General features: G+C 41.1%; 1 protein-coding gene across 1 annotated transcript; it reads left to right on the forward strand.

Moving 5' to 3' along the window:
* The first annotated feature begins 633 nt into the window (after positions 1 to 633).
* ndnf (neuron-derived neurotrophic factor) lies at positions 634 to 12,235 on the forward strand. The gene is made up of 4 exons (XM_087785310.1): positions 634 to 936; positions 7,533 to 7,727; positions 8,047 to 8,171; positions 9,628 to 12,235. The coding sequence occupies exons 2-4, from the start codon at positions 7,534 to 7,536 to the stop codon at positions 11,022 to 11,024; spliced, it is 1,716 nt and encodes a 571-aa protein (XP_087641436.1). The 5' UTR covers positions 634 to 936; position 7,533; the 3' UTR covers positions 11,025 to 12,235.
* The last annotated feature ends 4,789 nt before the right edge of the window (positions 12,236 to 17,024 follow it).

The following is a 17,024-nucleotide window of genomic DNA, read 5'->3' on the forward strand; positions in this document are numbered from 1 at the left end:
TTTTCCCCTTTTTTTATTAGGGGTTAAACCATATTTTGGTTATAGTGTAAGTTTTTGAAGTCCTTATTTATTAGCATCATATTTTGTCGCTTTGCTCCTCTCTTTTGGCTTGACGGTCCCTAACACTCTCAGTATAAAATGTGGCCTCTGAGGAAATTGAATTGACCACCCCTGTTCACAACAGACTTTTCCATTCAATTATCTTTTACTAGAACTCTTGTGGACCACATAACATGAGTTGGTGTCTGAGCTTTAAGTAAGACACAAATGGACTAGAAAATGATAATAATTGAGTCCGGAATTCATCCTTTTTTCTCTGTTCTTCTTATTATTATTCACAGTTTTTTTTTAAACTTTTTTTTAAAATTAAGTTGTGATGTTTTTTTCCTCCCGACTTTTAACCTGGATGTATACTCCAGAAGATGATTTAAAAAGACCCTAAAAAGTTTGAAAAATGACCTTGAGACGAGACTCTGCTGGTGAAAAGAAAGTTGCAGAAGTCTTCTCTGAAGTGGGCTGGTTCTGAGTCCGGACTTCGCACCAGTTTTGCCTCCAATCCAGAGGAGGTTTCAATAGCAGCGGCTCGGCAGGGGTGGGACGCACAGCCAGCAGCACTCGGGATACCCACTCTCTCTCTCTCTCTCTCTCTCTCTCTCTCTCTCTCTCTCTCACACACACACTCACACACACACTCCTGCCCACTAGAGACCAGTTAAATCCGCAGGAAAGCGGCGAACACGCAGCAGAACCTCGTCCTCGTCTGATCCAAGTGATGCGCCAGTGAAGGACCCGCAGCGGACTAGCGGACTGGACTCAGGACTGGACCCAGGACTGGACTCAGGACGAGACCCTCTTTCTCTTTTCACTTCAACACCGCTTTCTTTACCTGGCGCGAGGAAACACGCATCATTGTTGAGGACTTTCATACACTTTAAGGTAAGATTTGACTCTTTTGTTTCTTCCCCGGCGCGTCTGAAACCTTAGAAAAAAACTTTCTTTCATGCCTTTAAAAAAAACAACCTTTTCGTTTTATTTAAAACATGCACGAGATTCTGGGTGTTTATTTTAACAAGTGGAAAGTTGGACTTTATTTGCGTTGTTTTGCTTTAATGTACATCAAAACAAGCGTTTTAAGTAAAACATAAAAAAGGAAGAACATGTTTGCACCTGTGTGTTCACACTTATACACAATTTAAACTAATAGTTTCCATTATTTCCTCCCGCTATCATCCGCGGACACGCGTGTCTTCTCCGCTTCTTCTCGACTTTCTCATGGACCAAAAAAAAAAAAAAAGTCTTAAAATGAGAAGCGTCACATACCGTAACTAAACCTCTATTTGCATATGAAAACTCCCTGAAGGAATTGTGTGTCCACTGAAGGGACAGTCAGTGTGTGTGTGTGTTGGTGTGTGTTGGTGTGTGTACAGTCTTTTCCCCTTTTTTGTCAGTCACCCGGTGGAAGATTAGGGCCACAAGTTTTTCCACTTCCGTGTTAAATTATTCATAACATCCACACCCACAAGCGAGACCCCCCATTCATTTCTTTAAATCCCCTCGCCCGCTGCACCCCGAACACCCCGGAAAGTGTTTCCCACGAGGAATTCCAGTGGATGATGGGCAGTGGGAGGATGACTTTCCCATGAGGCATCTTCTCTCCCGAGATATAAACACCCTCCGCCGTCACAATACCAGCACATCACTCATACACCCCCCACTCTTCTTTCACGGCCCCCTGAATGGCTGCTTCTGGCCGGGCGACCTGACCCTGGTGCTAAACATGGAGATGGAACAGAGGGAAGGAAAGTTTGCTCTTCCAGGTTTCCACGCTCGTGCCGGTGCCAGTTCTGCCCTGGTTCTGGTGAAAACTCTTGCGAGAGATGTTGTGGATGGCAGGGAGACAGAACCTGAGTGGGGATTTAGGAATGCCGTGACACATGAAGATAATATTGGAGCAGTCTTTGGCCCCGGGGCCCTCGCCACAGTCTCATTAACAAGCTCTCCAAGAGCACCAGACCTCGCTCTGTTTTTTTTTTTTGTTGGGCCTGTGTGTAGAACCGGTCCAGGTTCTTGTGTGGTTCCATCTCTGGCTCTCGGCCCTTCCACTCAATGCAAATCCCACGTTGGCCCTGAGATGACAGCGCCCCAGGAACCCGCCGTAAATCTGCGCCCTTTAAAGAAAAACATACATCCCTGCAGGTCTTTGCGAGCCGCGCTTCTCGTAGAGGCTGGAGTCCTGAAATGTCTCTTTATTTGTGTTGAAATTAAAGTGTCTTTTATTCCCCTCCCGTTCTGTTAATGAGCTCCATGTGGCAGCGAGCAGGAGGCTTATCCGTCCTGACAAGGAGCTGGAGGGAAGGAGTGGGACCGCTTAAACAAAGTGAGAGGAAAAGAGTTTGGGTTCTGGTGTGCAGGGACACACACCTTGTATGTAGACACACCACCAATGTCCCGGAATCTGCACACTCAGCGATAAATCCTAGTGTGGTTTTAATCACGGACTGTCCAGATATTCATCGTTGGAGTCGAGGCGAAGGATTTGCCGTGCTGCGATTTGACAGCATTTGTTTCAAAATCGAGGCTGCGGGGCAAATTCCGGCCTGCCGAGTCATTGTATGTGGCCCGCCAGACCCTTGTCTCAAAATGACAGTAGATCAATGTACACGTTGATAAGATAAGGGACAGAGAATATGTTTTTAAATGATAACAGTAAAACTGATTTTGCAGTGAATATTTAGAGATAATTAAGATAAACTGACCCGCTAAGCTTAAAAATACAATATGCTCCCTAGTAGTAAATAAACATTTTGTTCAGACCGTGACTTGGACGGCTAAAAGATTTGGGCCTATGTTTGATTGGGTTCGGGTTTGTGATAGATTTACACCAATTGAAAGTCTTACTTAGGGAGAGATAACAAAAGTCAATCAAGACACATCTTTTTTTAATTTACACTGTGACAAACAGAACTTTTATTTGAACAGCAGATAAACTTAAAAAAACCCCCCACAGAACTTAGTGGGAGGCACTAATTACCGCCCCTACCTTACTAATGGTGCCAACAAAACAGTAAAGTCCCATGATGCCTTTCTACCCTCTGCTCGATTAGTGGCGACTAACAATACTGTATTTAAATTCTACGTCACTATGACAAAAGTGATTGACAGCTGTAATTGGTTGGCTGGGCGGCAAAGCACGTTGGAAGCTGTTCAGCAGGGCACTGCTACTGAGAGGGTTGTTGAGAGGTACCTCTTATTCAAAGTTGAGTTTGTTCAAAAAAAGTTTTTTAAATGGTGACTAATTTGCAGATTTTCAGAACGTAATCCCTGCAATAAACGACTGTTCACTGTTTGACTTATTTGACTTAAAAAGTCTGACTTGAACCTCACAGATGCTAAAATTGTAAAAAGTAAAAATAAAAACATGATAAATGTAGCCTCAGTTCTTGACTAGTCAACAAATATACGGTACATTTTGTTTGGCCTGTGACCCACATGGTGGTTAACACTTTGGCCCAGGGTGTGAGTTTGACACCCCTGCTCTCGGTTCAGACCCATCAGCACCTACTAACAAGCCGGGATCACTTCACACCAGCGTTCATTCATTAAACTGACACATTAGGAAGAAACCTCATCACACAGGCGAGACCAGCACAACATAAGTGTTTATCTGCTTCAATCTATCCTTCTTCCTCAATATTTGATGGTTTATAACCCAGATCTACCGCTGGGATCCTTTAGTTAAACAAAATGGCCACAACCATTTAACACATGTAGCAATGCACGTTTTCAAAAACAACCAATGACAATTCTCTAGGAAAAATAATCATACATTCAGACTCTTTATGACTGCTGCGATGGAAAATAAGGATTAAATACATGTTAAAATATTGGTTTATCCTCAAACTCTTTATATTTCCTTGTTTATCCCCACATTTATTCCTGCATTAGATCCTCTTGTCATTCATTCTTTTTTATTTTAATCAAATGTGTAAAAGTAAAGTGTTAATTATATCTTCAAATTCAACATATTATATTTAGCTTGATCAACAAAAATGTTCAAGCATGATTTATATTGAGAAATTATTAAAGTGTACGTTTTAAAGTGGATTAATGTCAGCGTTAGCACATTTCGCTTTTTAAACCTCTTTATTGATTGTTCTCACAGAACATTTAGACGGACCTAAGATGTATAAATAGAAGTGCATTATGTGTAATTAGCTTTTGAACTTCAGGTGGATCCAAAGGGTTTGTTATTATAATCCATTTCTTAAACATGATTCTACAAAGTGATTAGAGCATCTGAGCAGCCATTGATGTCAATAATTGAGACCATCTGGTCCTTTTGTTTTGGGCGACGTGTCGCAATGACTTGAGAACAAGGTCGAGGAAAGAGGTAGAGTTTCTGGCTCGCTCTCAGGCTTCACTTCCAGTGTCAAAGTCTCCTCCAGCAGAATTGCGGTGAAGTTTCTCTGACAGGAAACAAAATATCCTCCATGTTGGAACGAACAGATAAAGCTGAAGAGTCGTCATGATTGTGGGCGACCTTGCCTTTCAATTACCCTCCCAGCTAAAGTACATTTTTCCTGGTTATAATTACATTTATTTCTTCCAGATGCAGATATTTTTTCTTGCGTTATTTCCGTGTGGGCGTTTTTGGTGGCATGGGAACGGTAGCTAAAGTAGCTGTGGTGACCCAACGCTGCTGTCCCCGCGTTCCCATTTTAGCAACAGCCTTGCACCTCCACTCTTCCCCGCTCATCAAACCCGAATGTGATGAGAAATATGATGAAAATATACGTATAAATCTATGAGAGGATTGTGATGTTTAAAACATTTCGAAGCGCGTCAAAATAATACAACATGAAACTTATACCTTGCAGCCAGTAGGTTGCGATGTGACGGCATTTTACAAATTTACTAAAAATGGCTCACTTATATTAACCAATTTTTTAGCATTTGAAATATCACAGGTGACAATGTGCTCCATAGGAAGGCATGTCGCTATAGATTTTCAAAACTCATTTTCACAACACACTGCAGATGTTACATAGAACCACTCGCTCTGCAGAACAGGGAGGAAGAAGTCTTCAAAATGATTAGTGGAACCAGATGGTGATTTAGAATGCTACCAAAACTCAACGTTTGATGTATAGTTGTCGGTTCATATGTTTTTTGGGGTTAACACATCAATAGATATACGTCCTAAACATTCAAAAAAATTCATACGATTCAACGTAAAAGATAATTTCACAACTGTCATGTTATGCATTTATTTTACTTTTACTCAAATAGCAAAGATTTTTAGGAAGTATCACTTTGAAAAATCTTCAATACACATGCACGTTTTACAAGTATTTGTCAAGAAAGTTTGTTGGAGCTGCAGTGTTGCCAAAAAAATAAGAGACAGCTTAGTATCAGTATAATTTTTTTCTGTCAATTTATATTTTTTCTTCTCCTTTTTTCAACTGTCATGATTGCATTGAATCTGTTTTGAGCTTAAAAGCTATAAAGTATCAGTTTTAGGGGGTTTATTGGCATCTGATGTATCACAATACAGGGGCCACAATATGATATATTGCGATATATTGTGTTACTGTAGGAACAAGGACATATTTGTAGTATTGTCTGATAACTTAACTCTGGTGTTGCAGTATTTACAGACCACATGACTCTTGACAAAGTCTGCTTTCATTTGTTTTGAAACCAAAATATGTCCAAACATCAGCTTTAAAAGATGCTGTAGTCGACTGTATCCTCTTGTCCTCAGTTATTGCGGAGAACGTAAAGACTGCTGCCATCCAGCGGCTAGAAGTTTAGTTTGGTTTAAGTCAAACTCCAACATCTAACATGGTTTCCACCAGCGTAACCTTGAAGTTTTTTGTTCCTAAAAATGCAAGTCCATGTTTGTCCCATGTGACCTTTAATTGACCTTAATACAACAATGCTGCTCAAGGGAGGTAGAAACAGGAACTTGTCCTCCTCATCTGGGATGTGTCTTACACAAGTGTGACGATGCAACCATAACAACATGACAGTTGTTGAAATACAAATTGTCCGTAAACAGCTATGTTCGTACCAACATCTCAAGCATTCTCAGCCACCTTTTGTTTCTTCTGACACGCTTCTGAAGTGGCAGTAGATGAGTAGCGGCGATAAGGATCCCCACTCTTGGACCTCAGAGTACCACTTAGACGGCTCTTCTTGTTCTCTGTGAAGTTTGGCAGTTTGACAGGACACGAGGCGGACGTGGATGAAGTGGTTTTCTTACCCATGCTTCAGCGCGGTACAGAAATACCTGCTTTTAACGTCCGCGCAGGTTTGGTCAGTGGGATCTATCGGAGCGAGAGAGGTGTGCTGTACGAAGGGAAAGTGGTGTGAAAAGAGATTATTGGTTGATAAAGAAAAGCTGTGATCCTGCCAGACAGGAGGATTGTGAGCGAAGAAAAGGAGAGGGGTCATTAAAAGGACACCATCTCACTCGCAGTAAATGGCAGCAAAGTATCTGGCTAATCTGCGGTCATTACGCTGATTAAATCACAAGGGATTTGTCGTTCCCATCAGCTGCGATCAATGGGGCAGAATCAATAGACAGGGGATACTGGAGAGGCACTCAGCTGCACCTCCTCCTGAGCCATGACTCCATCTGTGCATCTTTCATGACGGACTCTATGAAACTTCAACAACACAGATCCTTGTTTGCGAGAATTGTTTTGTTGTTACGGGAGACTATGTCGATGTCCAGCCCAAACAATCCACTTTTATTTATTTTTTTCTCCTGGTTACTACTTTGTCTTGTTGTTTAAGATTCTTACCTTAAAGAAGAAGTTAATTTAACTGGTCAGTGGTGCATGGGGAGATATAACGGGGGGATAGTGGTGCAAATGTCACCCTAAATAAATGCCTTGCCACCCCAATTTGAGGGGTGAGTACTGGAAAGTATCGTGCCATAAAATTCATATCACAATACAGTAAAACGATATATATTGCGGTAATTATTGAATAGCTGGCAGATTGTTATATCATAGTGAATACACCATGAATAATACAGAGAAGAACTGTATTACACAAGAGAAGAACTACAAGCATTTGCTGAATATTTTTGATAAATAGATTTAAAAAAAGGAAACATATTTCTGAACTGTTAAAATGCTGTTGTGAATATGTTCCTGTTAATTTTAAATCGAATCATGGCATATCGATACAGTATCATGAATATAATATCATCATTTTAAGTCTTACACACACCTACAAATTTGCTTTCAAAACTAATTGAATCGAGTTAAATTCATATTGCCAGTCCTTAACAGTTCTTGTCCCCTCTCTCGCCACCAATATTTATTTTGAATTCGCTTTTGCAGTGTTTTGAAGGAAAATGTTGGCTTTGATTTATTTTTTTAATGTGATTTTGTTTGCACATGATGCTTCATACACTTATACCTAAATACCTTCCCAAGTATTCAAGTCTCTTATTTTGAAACTGTAAAACAATTTGTCAAATTTCCATGACTGACAAACTCTGCTCGTCTGTGTTCCAGGATGCGGCAGTGTGAAGGCTGGAGCGTGGTTCTGTTGGTGCTCTTGAGTCTTGGATCTTTGGCTCAGAAGCTGCCCACCAGAGATGAAGGGCTTTTCCAGATGCAGATCCGGGACAAGTCTTTGTTCCATGACTCTTCGGTCATTCCAGACGGAGCTGAGATCAGCGGCTACCTGTTCAGGGACACGCAGAAAAGGTATCCCCACAAACTATCCTGTGTTTAGTGGATACAATGGTTATTTCTACATAATCTTTCTTACAAAGGCCACATGAATACAGTCAAAGAGCCGCACTGTGTCCAGGTCTGATCTAGAAACAAACTCCAGAAAGACTTTTGTAACTTGATGAAGCTGAAGATGAATAATAGATGAAGTCAACTGTCGGCTCAGAGAAAATGTAACCAAGGTCGAATGTGACGACAACTCGATTTGAAACACGTATTTGTGACCTTCTTCTCTGCCAAATACCAACAATCCAAACATGGTTTCTTGTGGCTAACCTGTTCTCTCCGACAGGTACTACTTTGTGGTGGAAGAAGACAACACGCCCTTGTCTGTCACCGTGACTCCTTGCGACGCTCCTCTGGAGTGGAAACTGACTCTGCAGGAGCTGCCAGAGGAGGCCAGCGGAGAAGGATCAGGTATAAGTGACATTACGCTACAGTGGAAGAGGTTAATAACGTGTTATGTGGAAAATGTAATGCACACAATTAACCCAGGCACTGATGTTAGGCTCAGTTGTTTTGGTGGGTTTTAATTAAGTCACAGTGGAGGCGTCTCGTCTGACCACTTATGATGTCTGAATGGGCCGAGCTGCCGTCTATAATTTCAAAGAAAAGCTGCCACTTGCCAACGCTGGAATCAAAGCCTCCTCATCCCTTTACTTAGCCTGGTCTGGTCTTCCTAAAATGCTGATTGTCGAGTTTGTTTCCTTCCTTTCCTGGTAGGAGAGTTTGCTCTGCTTTACCTCAGAGCTGTCATGTGACTCAAATTGCAAAGATAATTGTACCACTTGAACATTCTGACGGCCCCTAATTGACAGATCATCATCTGTCAAATTGTTTTCAGACTTCTGCTCCATTCAAATGTGAAGAAATAATTCAGATCCTGAGTCCATCCGTCAATCTGTCTGTCTTTCAATGGTTGCACTTTTTTGCATTTTCATTTAGATATTTTTTGAGACAATTTTGACAGTTCTGAATTATACAGCAAAATCACGTTGAAAACATAATTACTCACATGACCAGCTGACTCCAAGGAAACACTCGTTTGTTACTTTAAGTCAGCTGGACATGTTAGTCTGAACCATTCTAGGATGCTATTTAAAGATAAACTTGCCAAAGCATATATATATATATATATATGTATATATATGTATATAAATATGTGGTGAAGTCAAACAGGTTACAGTTTCCCTTTTATTTTTTCCAGCTAGTGAAACAGGAATTGATTGAGGTCAGTGGTAATTAAGAAATGCTTGATAGGCACATAATCCTGCGGGAATATCAATCAAAAAAAATAAAAACTCCAGTTTCTGGGGGGGATTCTGGTTAAAGGAAATTGGCTGAAAATCGGATGCAAGATGTCACTAGATTTAACATTACTCTACTAAGTACTTAAAGGCTCCACTTGCTTCCTGTCTGAGCAGCTCTCAAAGCTAATGTCTCTACTGGGAGAAGATCCGTGGACGTTTATGTTTTAGCACGCCGCCGAGCTCACTCTGGTTGATAAACATAATATTATGGTTTCTTGCTGAAGCTAAAGAAAGACTGTTTTCCTGATGCCGAAGCTACAAGAGACCTCTTTGTAGCGCAGCTTCCTTGGAAAGGTCGAATGAATGTTGAGCTGTGATCTTCGGGGATGTTTGGTGTGAAAACAAGGCAGCCATGTTAAGCGCTAATCGTCCGTGAGGCTTGTAGAGCGTACTTGTGACCTCACAGCATCAACACCTTTTAGTAAATTTTGGAAGGATTTTCCCACAACCCTAAAAATGTCAAAGAAGAAAAACAGTGTGACGGTCATAACTTTTCTCAATAGGGAATGTGGATGTGGTGAAAGCAAAAAAAGTTCATTTTGTGTTTTTTTTTGGTTTTCTAGGAGAGCCCGAACCTTTGGACCAACAGAAGCAGCAGGTGACAGTAGACGAGGGAACGGAGCTATTCACCTACAAGGGCAACGATGTAGAGTCCTACGTGGCCACTAGTACCCCTTCTGGTCTATACCAACTGGAACTGCTGTCCACAGAGAAGGACAGCAACTTCAAGTTGTATGCAACAACAACCCCGGAATCGGATCAGCCTTACCCGGAACTGCCGTATGACCCTCGCGTGGACGTGACGTCCCTTGGTCGCACCACCGTAACGTTGGCCTGGAAGCCCACGCCAACTGGCCTTTTGATGGGTCAGCCGGTTCAGTACTGTGTTGTGATCAACAAGGAACACAACTTCAAGAGCATGTGTGCTGCAGAAGCTAAGATCAGTGCCGACGATGCGTTCATGATGGTCCCCAAACCCGGCAGAGACTTTAGCCCTTTCGACTTTAGCCATTTTGGCTTTGTTCCCTCAGACAATGGTTTTAGCAAGGACAGAGGCCTGACCTCCAACAAGATCTCAAGGGCATATCCCATCAAACCAAAAGCATCAGACATACAGAAAGTGTGTATCGGCAACAAGAACATCTACACCGTGGCGGAGCTAAAACCGGACACGCAGTACTACTTCGACGTATTTGCTGTGAATTCGGCCACTAACACCAGCACAGCATACGTTGGCACCTTTGCACGCACAAAAGAGGAAGCGCGTCAGAAGACAGTAGAGCTAAAGGAAGGCAAAGTATCAGATGTTTTTATCAAGAGGAAGGGAAGCAAATTCCTTCGTTTTGCGCCTGTGTCTTCGCACCAGAGAGTCACGTTGTTTGTCCACACGTGTCTGGATTCTGTCCAGGTGCAAGTAAGACGCGACGGGAAGCTGCTCCTGTCCCAAAATGTTGAGGGAGTACGGCAATTCCAGCTGCGAGGAAAACCAAAGGCCAAGTACCTGATTCGGTTGAGGGGAAGCAGGAAAGGAGCTTCTACCCTGAAGATTCTTGCCACCACCAAACCCAGCAGCAAACAGCCCTTCCCCTCACTTCCCGAGGACACCCGGATCAAGGCCTTCGACAAGCTGCGTACATGCTCCTCCGTGACGGTAGCTTGGCTAGGCACCCAGGACCGCAACAAATACTGCATTTATCGGAAAGAGGTGGCGGAAAACTACGGTGAAGAGCAACGACGAAGGGAACAAAATCAGTGCGCCGGTCCAGAAACTCGCAGGAAGTCAGAAAAGGTTCTGTGCAAGTACTTCCATAGTCCAAACCTGCAGAAAGCTGTGACCACAGAGACCATCGGTGGTCTGGAAGCTGGCAAGACCTACCTGCTGGACGTTTACGTGGTGGGACACAGTGGTCACTCGGTGAAATATCAGAGCAAACTGGTGAAAACAAGGAAGTACTGCTAAATGACTCTGCAAAGAAAAAATCTATTATAAATATATATTAAATAAGTTTATTTAACTCGAAGTGATATTCTACTAAGGAGTGTAAACAGACTACTCACACAGCTGATGGGCCTGTGGCAGTGACTGAACTGTTTGTGGAGAGATATCAACCTGTATATTTATGTTTACATGGCTTGTCTGGGTGGTCCTTTGTGTGAGGTGCATCACAACCAGACATGTCCTGCCATTTTGTTGCCTCCGGGGAGGCAGAACTTCAGAAATCAACGTTCTTTTATTTTGCTGCTGCATGACATCTGCTTCTTCCTCGCCCGCTCCTTCAACTTCAACCAATGACCCGAGGAGACACAGTCCCGAGACACATTGTATAGTTCTCGTATTCCATATTTACCTCCTGTTTTAAGAGGAATTTAAATTATTTCTTTCGTCTCTCAGTTTTTATATTACATTGATAATTCCGTTTCTATGAGGAGTTGCTGTTGTCCAGACATTCCATTCTGCTCGAGAGCCCATCTTGTAAATGTGTTCTGTGCTGGAGATCTGTGTTGATATCACTGTATCGCTGTGTGTTCACATGTACAGAGTTGTCCTGCCAATAATCATGTACATAAACACTTAATATAGAAAACATAATCCCTGTGTCACCCTTGGTGTCATGTTCTTTTCTTTGCCAAGCAGTTAACATCCCAATCATGGCTCTGAGATGAAAGAGCACGCTACGTTTTTGTGTTTATAGATCCAGACGCTTGAAATTAGGGTTTAACCTGATACTCCGAGTGAGCTGAAATGAGCCCAGAAATAACTTCTGACAGACTCTGTGGATGAATTAAATTCTGGCTGGATTTTGAGCTTATTTCAGAAGATCAGAGACGTCCTGGCTTGGAAAGTAATACCTCTCTGGCACATCTTTGTCAATCATGTCATGTTTGATGGATGTAAAGTATTAAAAATTGACTGTATCGTACTTATCTTGTCTGGAAAACCGTTCACCTTTTTTATATTAAGGGATTCCTCAAAGACAATGAAGAGCAACACAACTTTAACCAAGACATTCAATCCATGTATCAGGATTTGCGTTCCTCACAGAGGTAACTACAGGAAGATGTAAATGACAGATGAGTTACCAAACATAAACGTTTCATGCATGTTCAGTGTATGACCATGACCTGATGATATAATTTATGTAAATAACAATAAATAACTTTGTGTTTATACGTTCTTCTTTCTGTGCTACTTACTGGTGCAAGTCCATTAGCAACACCTCTGTTTCACAAATACAATCGCACACTGATGGGAGTAGGCTGTGATGCAGCCTGAGCAATTACGGTTAAGCGACATAATCATTTAACTCCATAGCCTCTCTAACATCCGAGCTATGCAGATAGAAATACAATCATATCATAATTAACCAAATATTTTAACATCTGCCAAGTTGCAACCAGTTATACTGTATGTGAGGGTCAAAATGTATCTCAAAATGTATTTACATATGCAGTGGTGGACGTCGGTCACCTTGACCCAGAGTCAACACCAGGGTGAACCATTTGTATCTGAAAAAGCTCTTGATTGATTGATCAAGTTTCTCTCTACTGTATTCCCTGTCACTTGTGTCACTGCCTGCACTCTCTTCTTCAACTCATTTGAACACTTGAGCTCCCCTGTTTCTTCACTCTTTCTCTGTATGTTTTACTTTCTCTCAAGCTTCTCCTCCAACGCATCTTCAATGTCACAACAAATCTTCATATCATCGATTAACATTATTGCCCCTCCCCCCAGAAAGTTGAGAAAACAAATACAATTACCATTCAATTTCAATTTTCTAAAGACAAACCGGCAAACAAACATAAACAGATCTACCTACATATTTAAAGACATACATTTAAGTCATGACAAACCATGAGCAAAACCTTGGCAACCTAGAGGGTCGACTTTTGGGGCACTATTTGAAAAGTCTTAATTTAAAGTATAAATCTATATTGTGTAAGAAATAAATTGAATACATATGTAGATGCTTTGGAAAGAATAATATTTTTATAGGTTTGTTTTACAGAGTGTGTCAAAATCAAGGCCAAATCTGACGGTCCAAGTCATTGTATGTCAGTGATGCCAGTGTTTTATGATAAGATTGGAAATAGAGACGATTCATATCAACACTTAAATTCACAATCAAACTGATGTCGAATGTCGGTGAGGATGAAAAATGTAAAGACAGTGTAGATCGCAATCAGACTCATACTTCCTATTAAAGACAGTTTATATACATACATTTTATTTGGCCTGCAACCTTGACCTTGAAATGGAAAAAATACATCTCTTCATGGAAGAATGTTAATGTTTCATGCAATGAATTTAATTCTATGAAATATGAAACATTCAAATAACTCACGACGGTAAAGGACCATTAAGATCAACATTCTTGAAAGATAGTTTTCTGAATCATTCATCAGTCTGCTTTGATGAAAAAACAAATGGTGTTTCCGGTTTTGACTTCTGTAAATCTGTCTGGGTCCATCTGTCCTTCTACAAACTGGTAGAAATAAGTCCAGTTATGAGGTTGAGTTAAGCAAACGATGTTAGTGACCAAACAGTTGACTTTGTCATTTCAATTTCCCCGAGGCGATAATGAGAAAGAGTTAACTTTGTGTTCGTCAAGTACCAGACGCTCCATGTTCACCGAAAAAGTAAATGTGGTTTCTTATGCCGCAGTCTGGTTATATAATCACATTCCGAATGAGCAAGAATTGGTTGACCTGCCGCGCTGTCTAACCAGCTAACCACGAAAGGGAACTGGAGAAAAGCCAGACGCGCTCGACCACGTGTCCCAATTACGTTGAGTCTCAGGTGAATGAAACCGACTCTCTCAGCTGTCGCCAAGAAAAGCAACTACTTGTGAGCCGCCCCGTTCCCATCCTGACCCCGCTTCTGCTGCACTTCAATCCGTCGCCACCACGTCGACGCTGTCAATCACTGGCCAGTCGGAGGAAACAGACGGTGGCAGCACCTGGCGTCCATTAACCTGCCGTTGCCCCGAAATAATGAGGAAGAGGATTTATGGACCAACGAGATCGACACAGCGACCCCAATAAAATGCAACAAATGAAGCCGCTCATTCAACCTAAATCCGACATGTGTTAATAGAATTATCCGGCGAAGTTTTTCAAACAAAACCATCTCTATTCTCCGTGTGAGAAGACCGGAGTGGAAAGAAAAAGCCACTCAAACTTCAGGAGATGGCTTCACAAACAAGCACGCAAACACACGTACACAGAGTGACTTCTATCCGAGAACTAACCATCTGCAGGACCGTCTGTGTTTATCTTGTGCCCAGTAATGAGTGCAGGGCTTTGATGCATGACTTTTGTATATATATGTGTGCGCATGGCGCTGGGCAAGGAGTGGAGACAGACGTGTAGCGCTCGGGTAAGTGCTGCAGCAATCACGGCAGCTCACGGAAGACCTGGCTTTGATTCCTGGTTTGGTTCGTTTATCTTTTCACTGGACTGGACGTAAAGAGCCACCACAGGGAGAAATGATTCCATCGTGTATGAAATTGAATCTTCCACTTGTTTATTTGATTTAATGGACGATGTACTCATGTTCAAGAAAGATGCCAATTTTATGTCATGTTTCAGAAACAGAAGTTCTTTGAAGAGTCCAAAATAGTTAGATGTTTCCTCAAGTCGTTGTTGCAAAATTGATACGAGACCTCAAAGAGCTTTAGTGCTTAGTGCAGTAAAATAAAGTAAAACTCAGTTGACTACTATGACTACCTTTAAACGAACACAAATGAATCTAATAAAAAAAGAAGAGGGTCATACACTTACCCCTGGCTTTCCTCTTATATTTGTCGTATTTGACAAAAGCATATCAAAATGCGAAAATTCAACAAATGGGTTCTGTGCTTTGATTAAGCTCCATAATAACCAAGTACCTGTCAGTCCAGACTGGGATAACTGACGGTTTTCATGATCAATTTTGTGTTTCTTGGTCAAGATAGAAATCCATTATAGATGTCTACGTTGTACATTTTCGCAACAACACGCTGCATTCTTGGCTGAGTGTTGCTAGGCTACATTGTTCTAGAAATACTGTAGTAATTTTATCTATCATTATCTGCCGGCTTATTGAGCAAGTTTCCTTGGCTTTTATGGTTGGGCCGCTCAGCGATTACTTACAGGTCGCTTGAGGCCCGCATTCTGCCATTTGAGTATCCCTGGCTTAGTGCTTAAGCTTAGCAACATGTGTATTAAGAACAAAGGTCTCTTTAAATTCAACAAATATGAAGAACCAGAACCATGAACAGATGGCAAATGTGTTCATCAGTGAGTGATTCTTCTCCAGTTTATGTGGACTGGTAATATTTGCAGTTTACTGAGATTATAGAAAAAAAATAGTCTGAAAAAAAGTGTTTGATCATTGAGGGCATATGATAAAAGATTTTTTCAAAACCATACATTACCTCTGGGGGTTTAGTGGAGTCTGATCAATTGGAGCTTGAAGGTTTTGGTTAAGGCTTTCTTCAGGAAGATGAGCTCCGGATGGAAAGTCCACCTTCATGTCTGTAAATATTGAAACGCCCATTTTCAAGGGTCCAGAAGCTATTTTTGGAAACACATTAGCAGAGATGCATGGAAGCCTCACGAGTAACTCAACGATGAAACCTTTGCTGAAAACAAACAACTTAACCTTTTACCTGTTAAGTTAATTGAACCAGAGTAACTAGCAGATGTCAGTCACATTATGCCACTTGAATCCTTTGGTTTGTTTAAAATGCTCATAAAACCGCAAGAACGTGTCACAGCGACGTCATTTTGTTAGTGCTTTTTTCACTTATCTGGAAAAGTTTTTTTTAAAGTTTCATCGTTCACTTGTTTGGCTTTTAACCACTGCGAACCGAGGCACCTCCATTACCATCATCAGCTGTCACAGCTAACAATGTTCTATTATGTTCTCTCACTTCCTCAAAGCAGCAAGAGCAAGGTAGTGCTGAGAGGCAGTAAAAGAGCCGGAGAGCACTCACATCGCTCCACTTAAGGAACAGCCAGGATACTGTATCTCTTCTGAGGAAGCCTGAGATCCTGAAACAAATGTATTTAGATCAGAGGTGTTGAATCTTTTAACAGTCTCAGTCACCGGCCAAATCGATGTCTTTTACAGGAGGTTTGAGTCTGACAGCTGTATTGTCCTTTCATTCTTTGAAATTGAAATGATTATATAACAACACACTCTATGAGGAATCCTGACCAGTCATAAATTCCAGGATTTAGGACTTCTGACACTTCTCTGTGCCAACGGCTGTGAGACTTTTTAACATCTGGTTATCATAGTGTTGAAGATCATAAAGCTTTTAATCCTAGAGAAGAACTTCAGAATGTCAGTGTTTTACCTCTTATAGTGTATCAAATATTACAACAAACATTCACACTATTTGTGTTGCAGAGACACATGTTTGTATCACTAGTAGGTTCCTGTATGTGCCACAGTTCTTGCAAGAGGGTTAACAAAGTATTGTAATGAAAACAAAGCAGCATGTTGACTTAGTTATGTGGTCAAGACATTTGACACAATTTTTCTTTTGTGCTCAATCATACGCGATGAAAACAACCTACTTTAAAAGTCTGTAGCCAAACACATGAAAAGACTTGACTAGAGAAACACAACAAATTCATTCAGTATTTTCTGCGTTAAAGGTTTGCCAAAGAAGCTTCAAAGGAGAGTCCATGCAAACTCCATGACAACTCAACTCACTCACAACACATGTCATTGTTCTTTTTTAAATTGTATTATAATAGCTTAACAATATAATAACAAACGTAATTATGATTTAAAGCATTTCTAAGCATTTTTAAAGTCACAAGAGAAAGTTTGTTTGCATCATCTGTGTTTTCTGCATCATTTTATCTTGTATCTTTTATCTTAAAGATATTTATTTTATCTTATACTTATATATTTTTTTATTACTTTTCAAGGTAATTTCTACATGCTTTTATTTACGGACAATAC

This window comes from Callionymus lyra, chromosome 2 (assembly GCF_982586985.1).
Source record: "Callionymus lyra chromosome 2, fCalLyr1.hap1.1, whole genome shotgun sequence".
In the NCBI taxonomy this organism is placed as follows: Eukaryota; Metazoa; Chordata; class Actinopteri; order Syngnathiformes; family Callionymidae; genus Callionymus; species Callionymus lyra.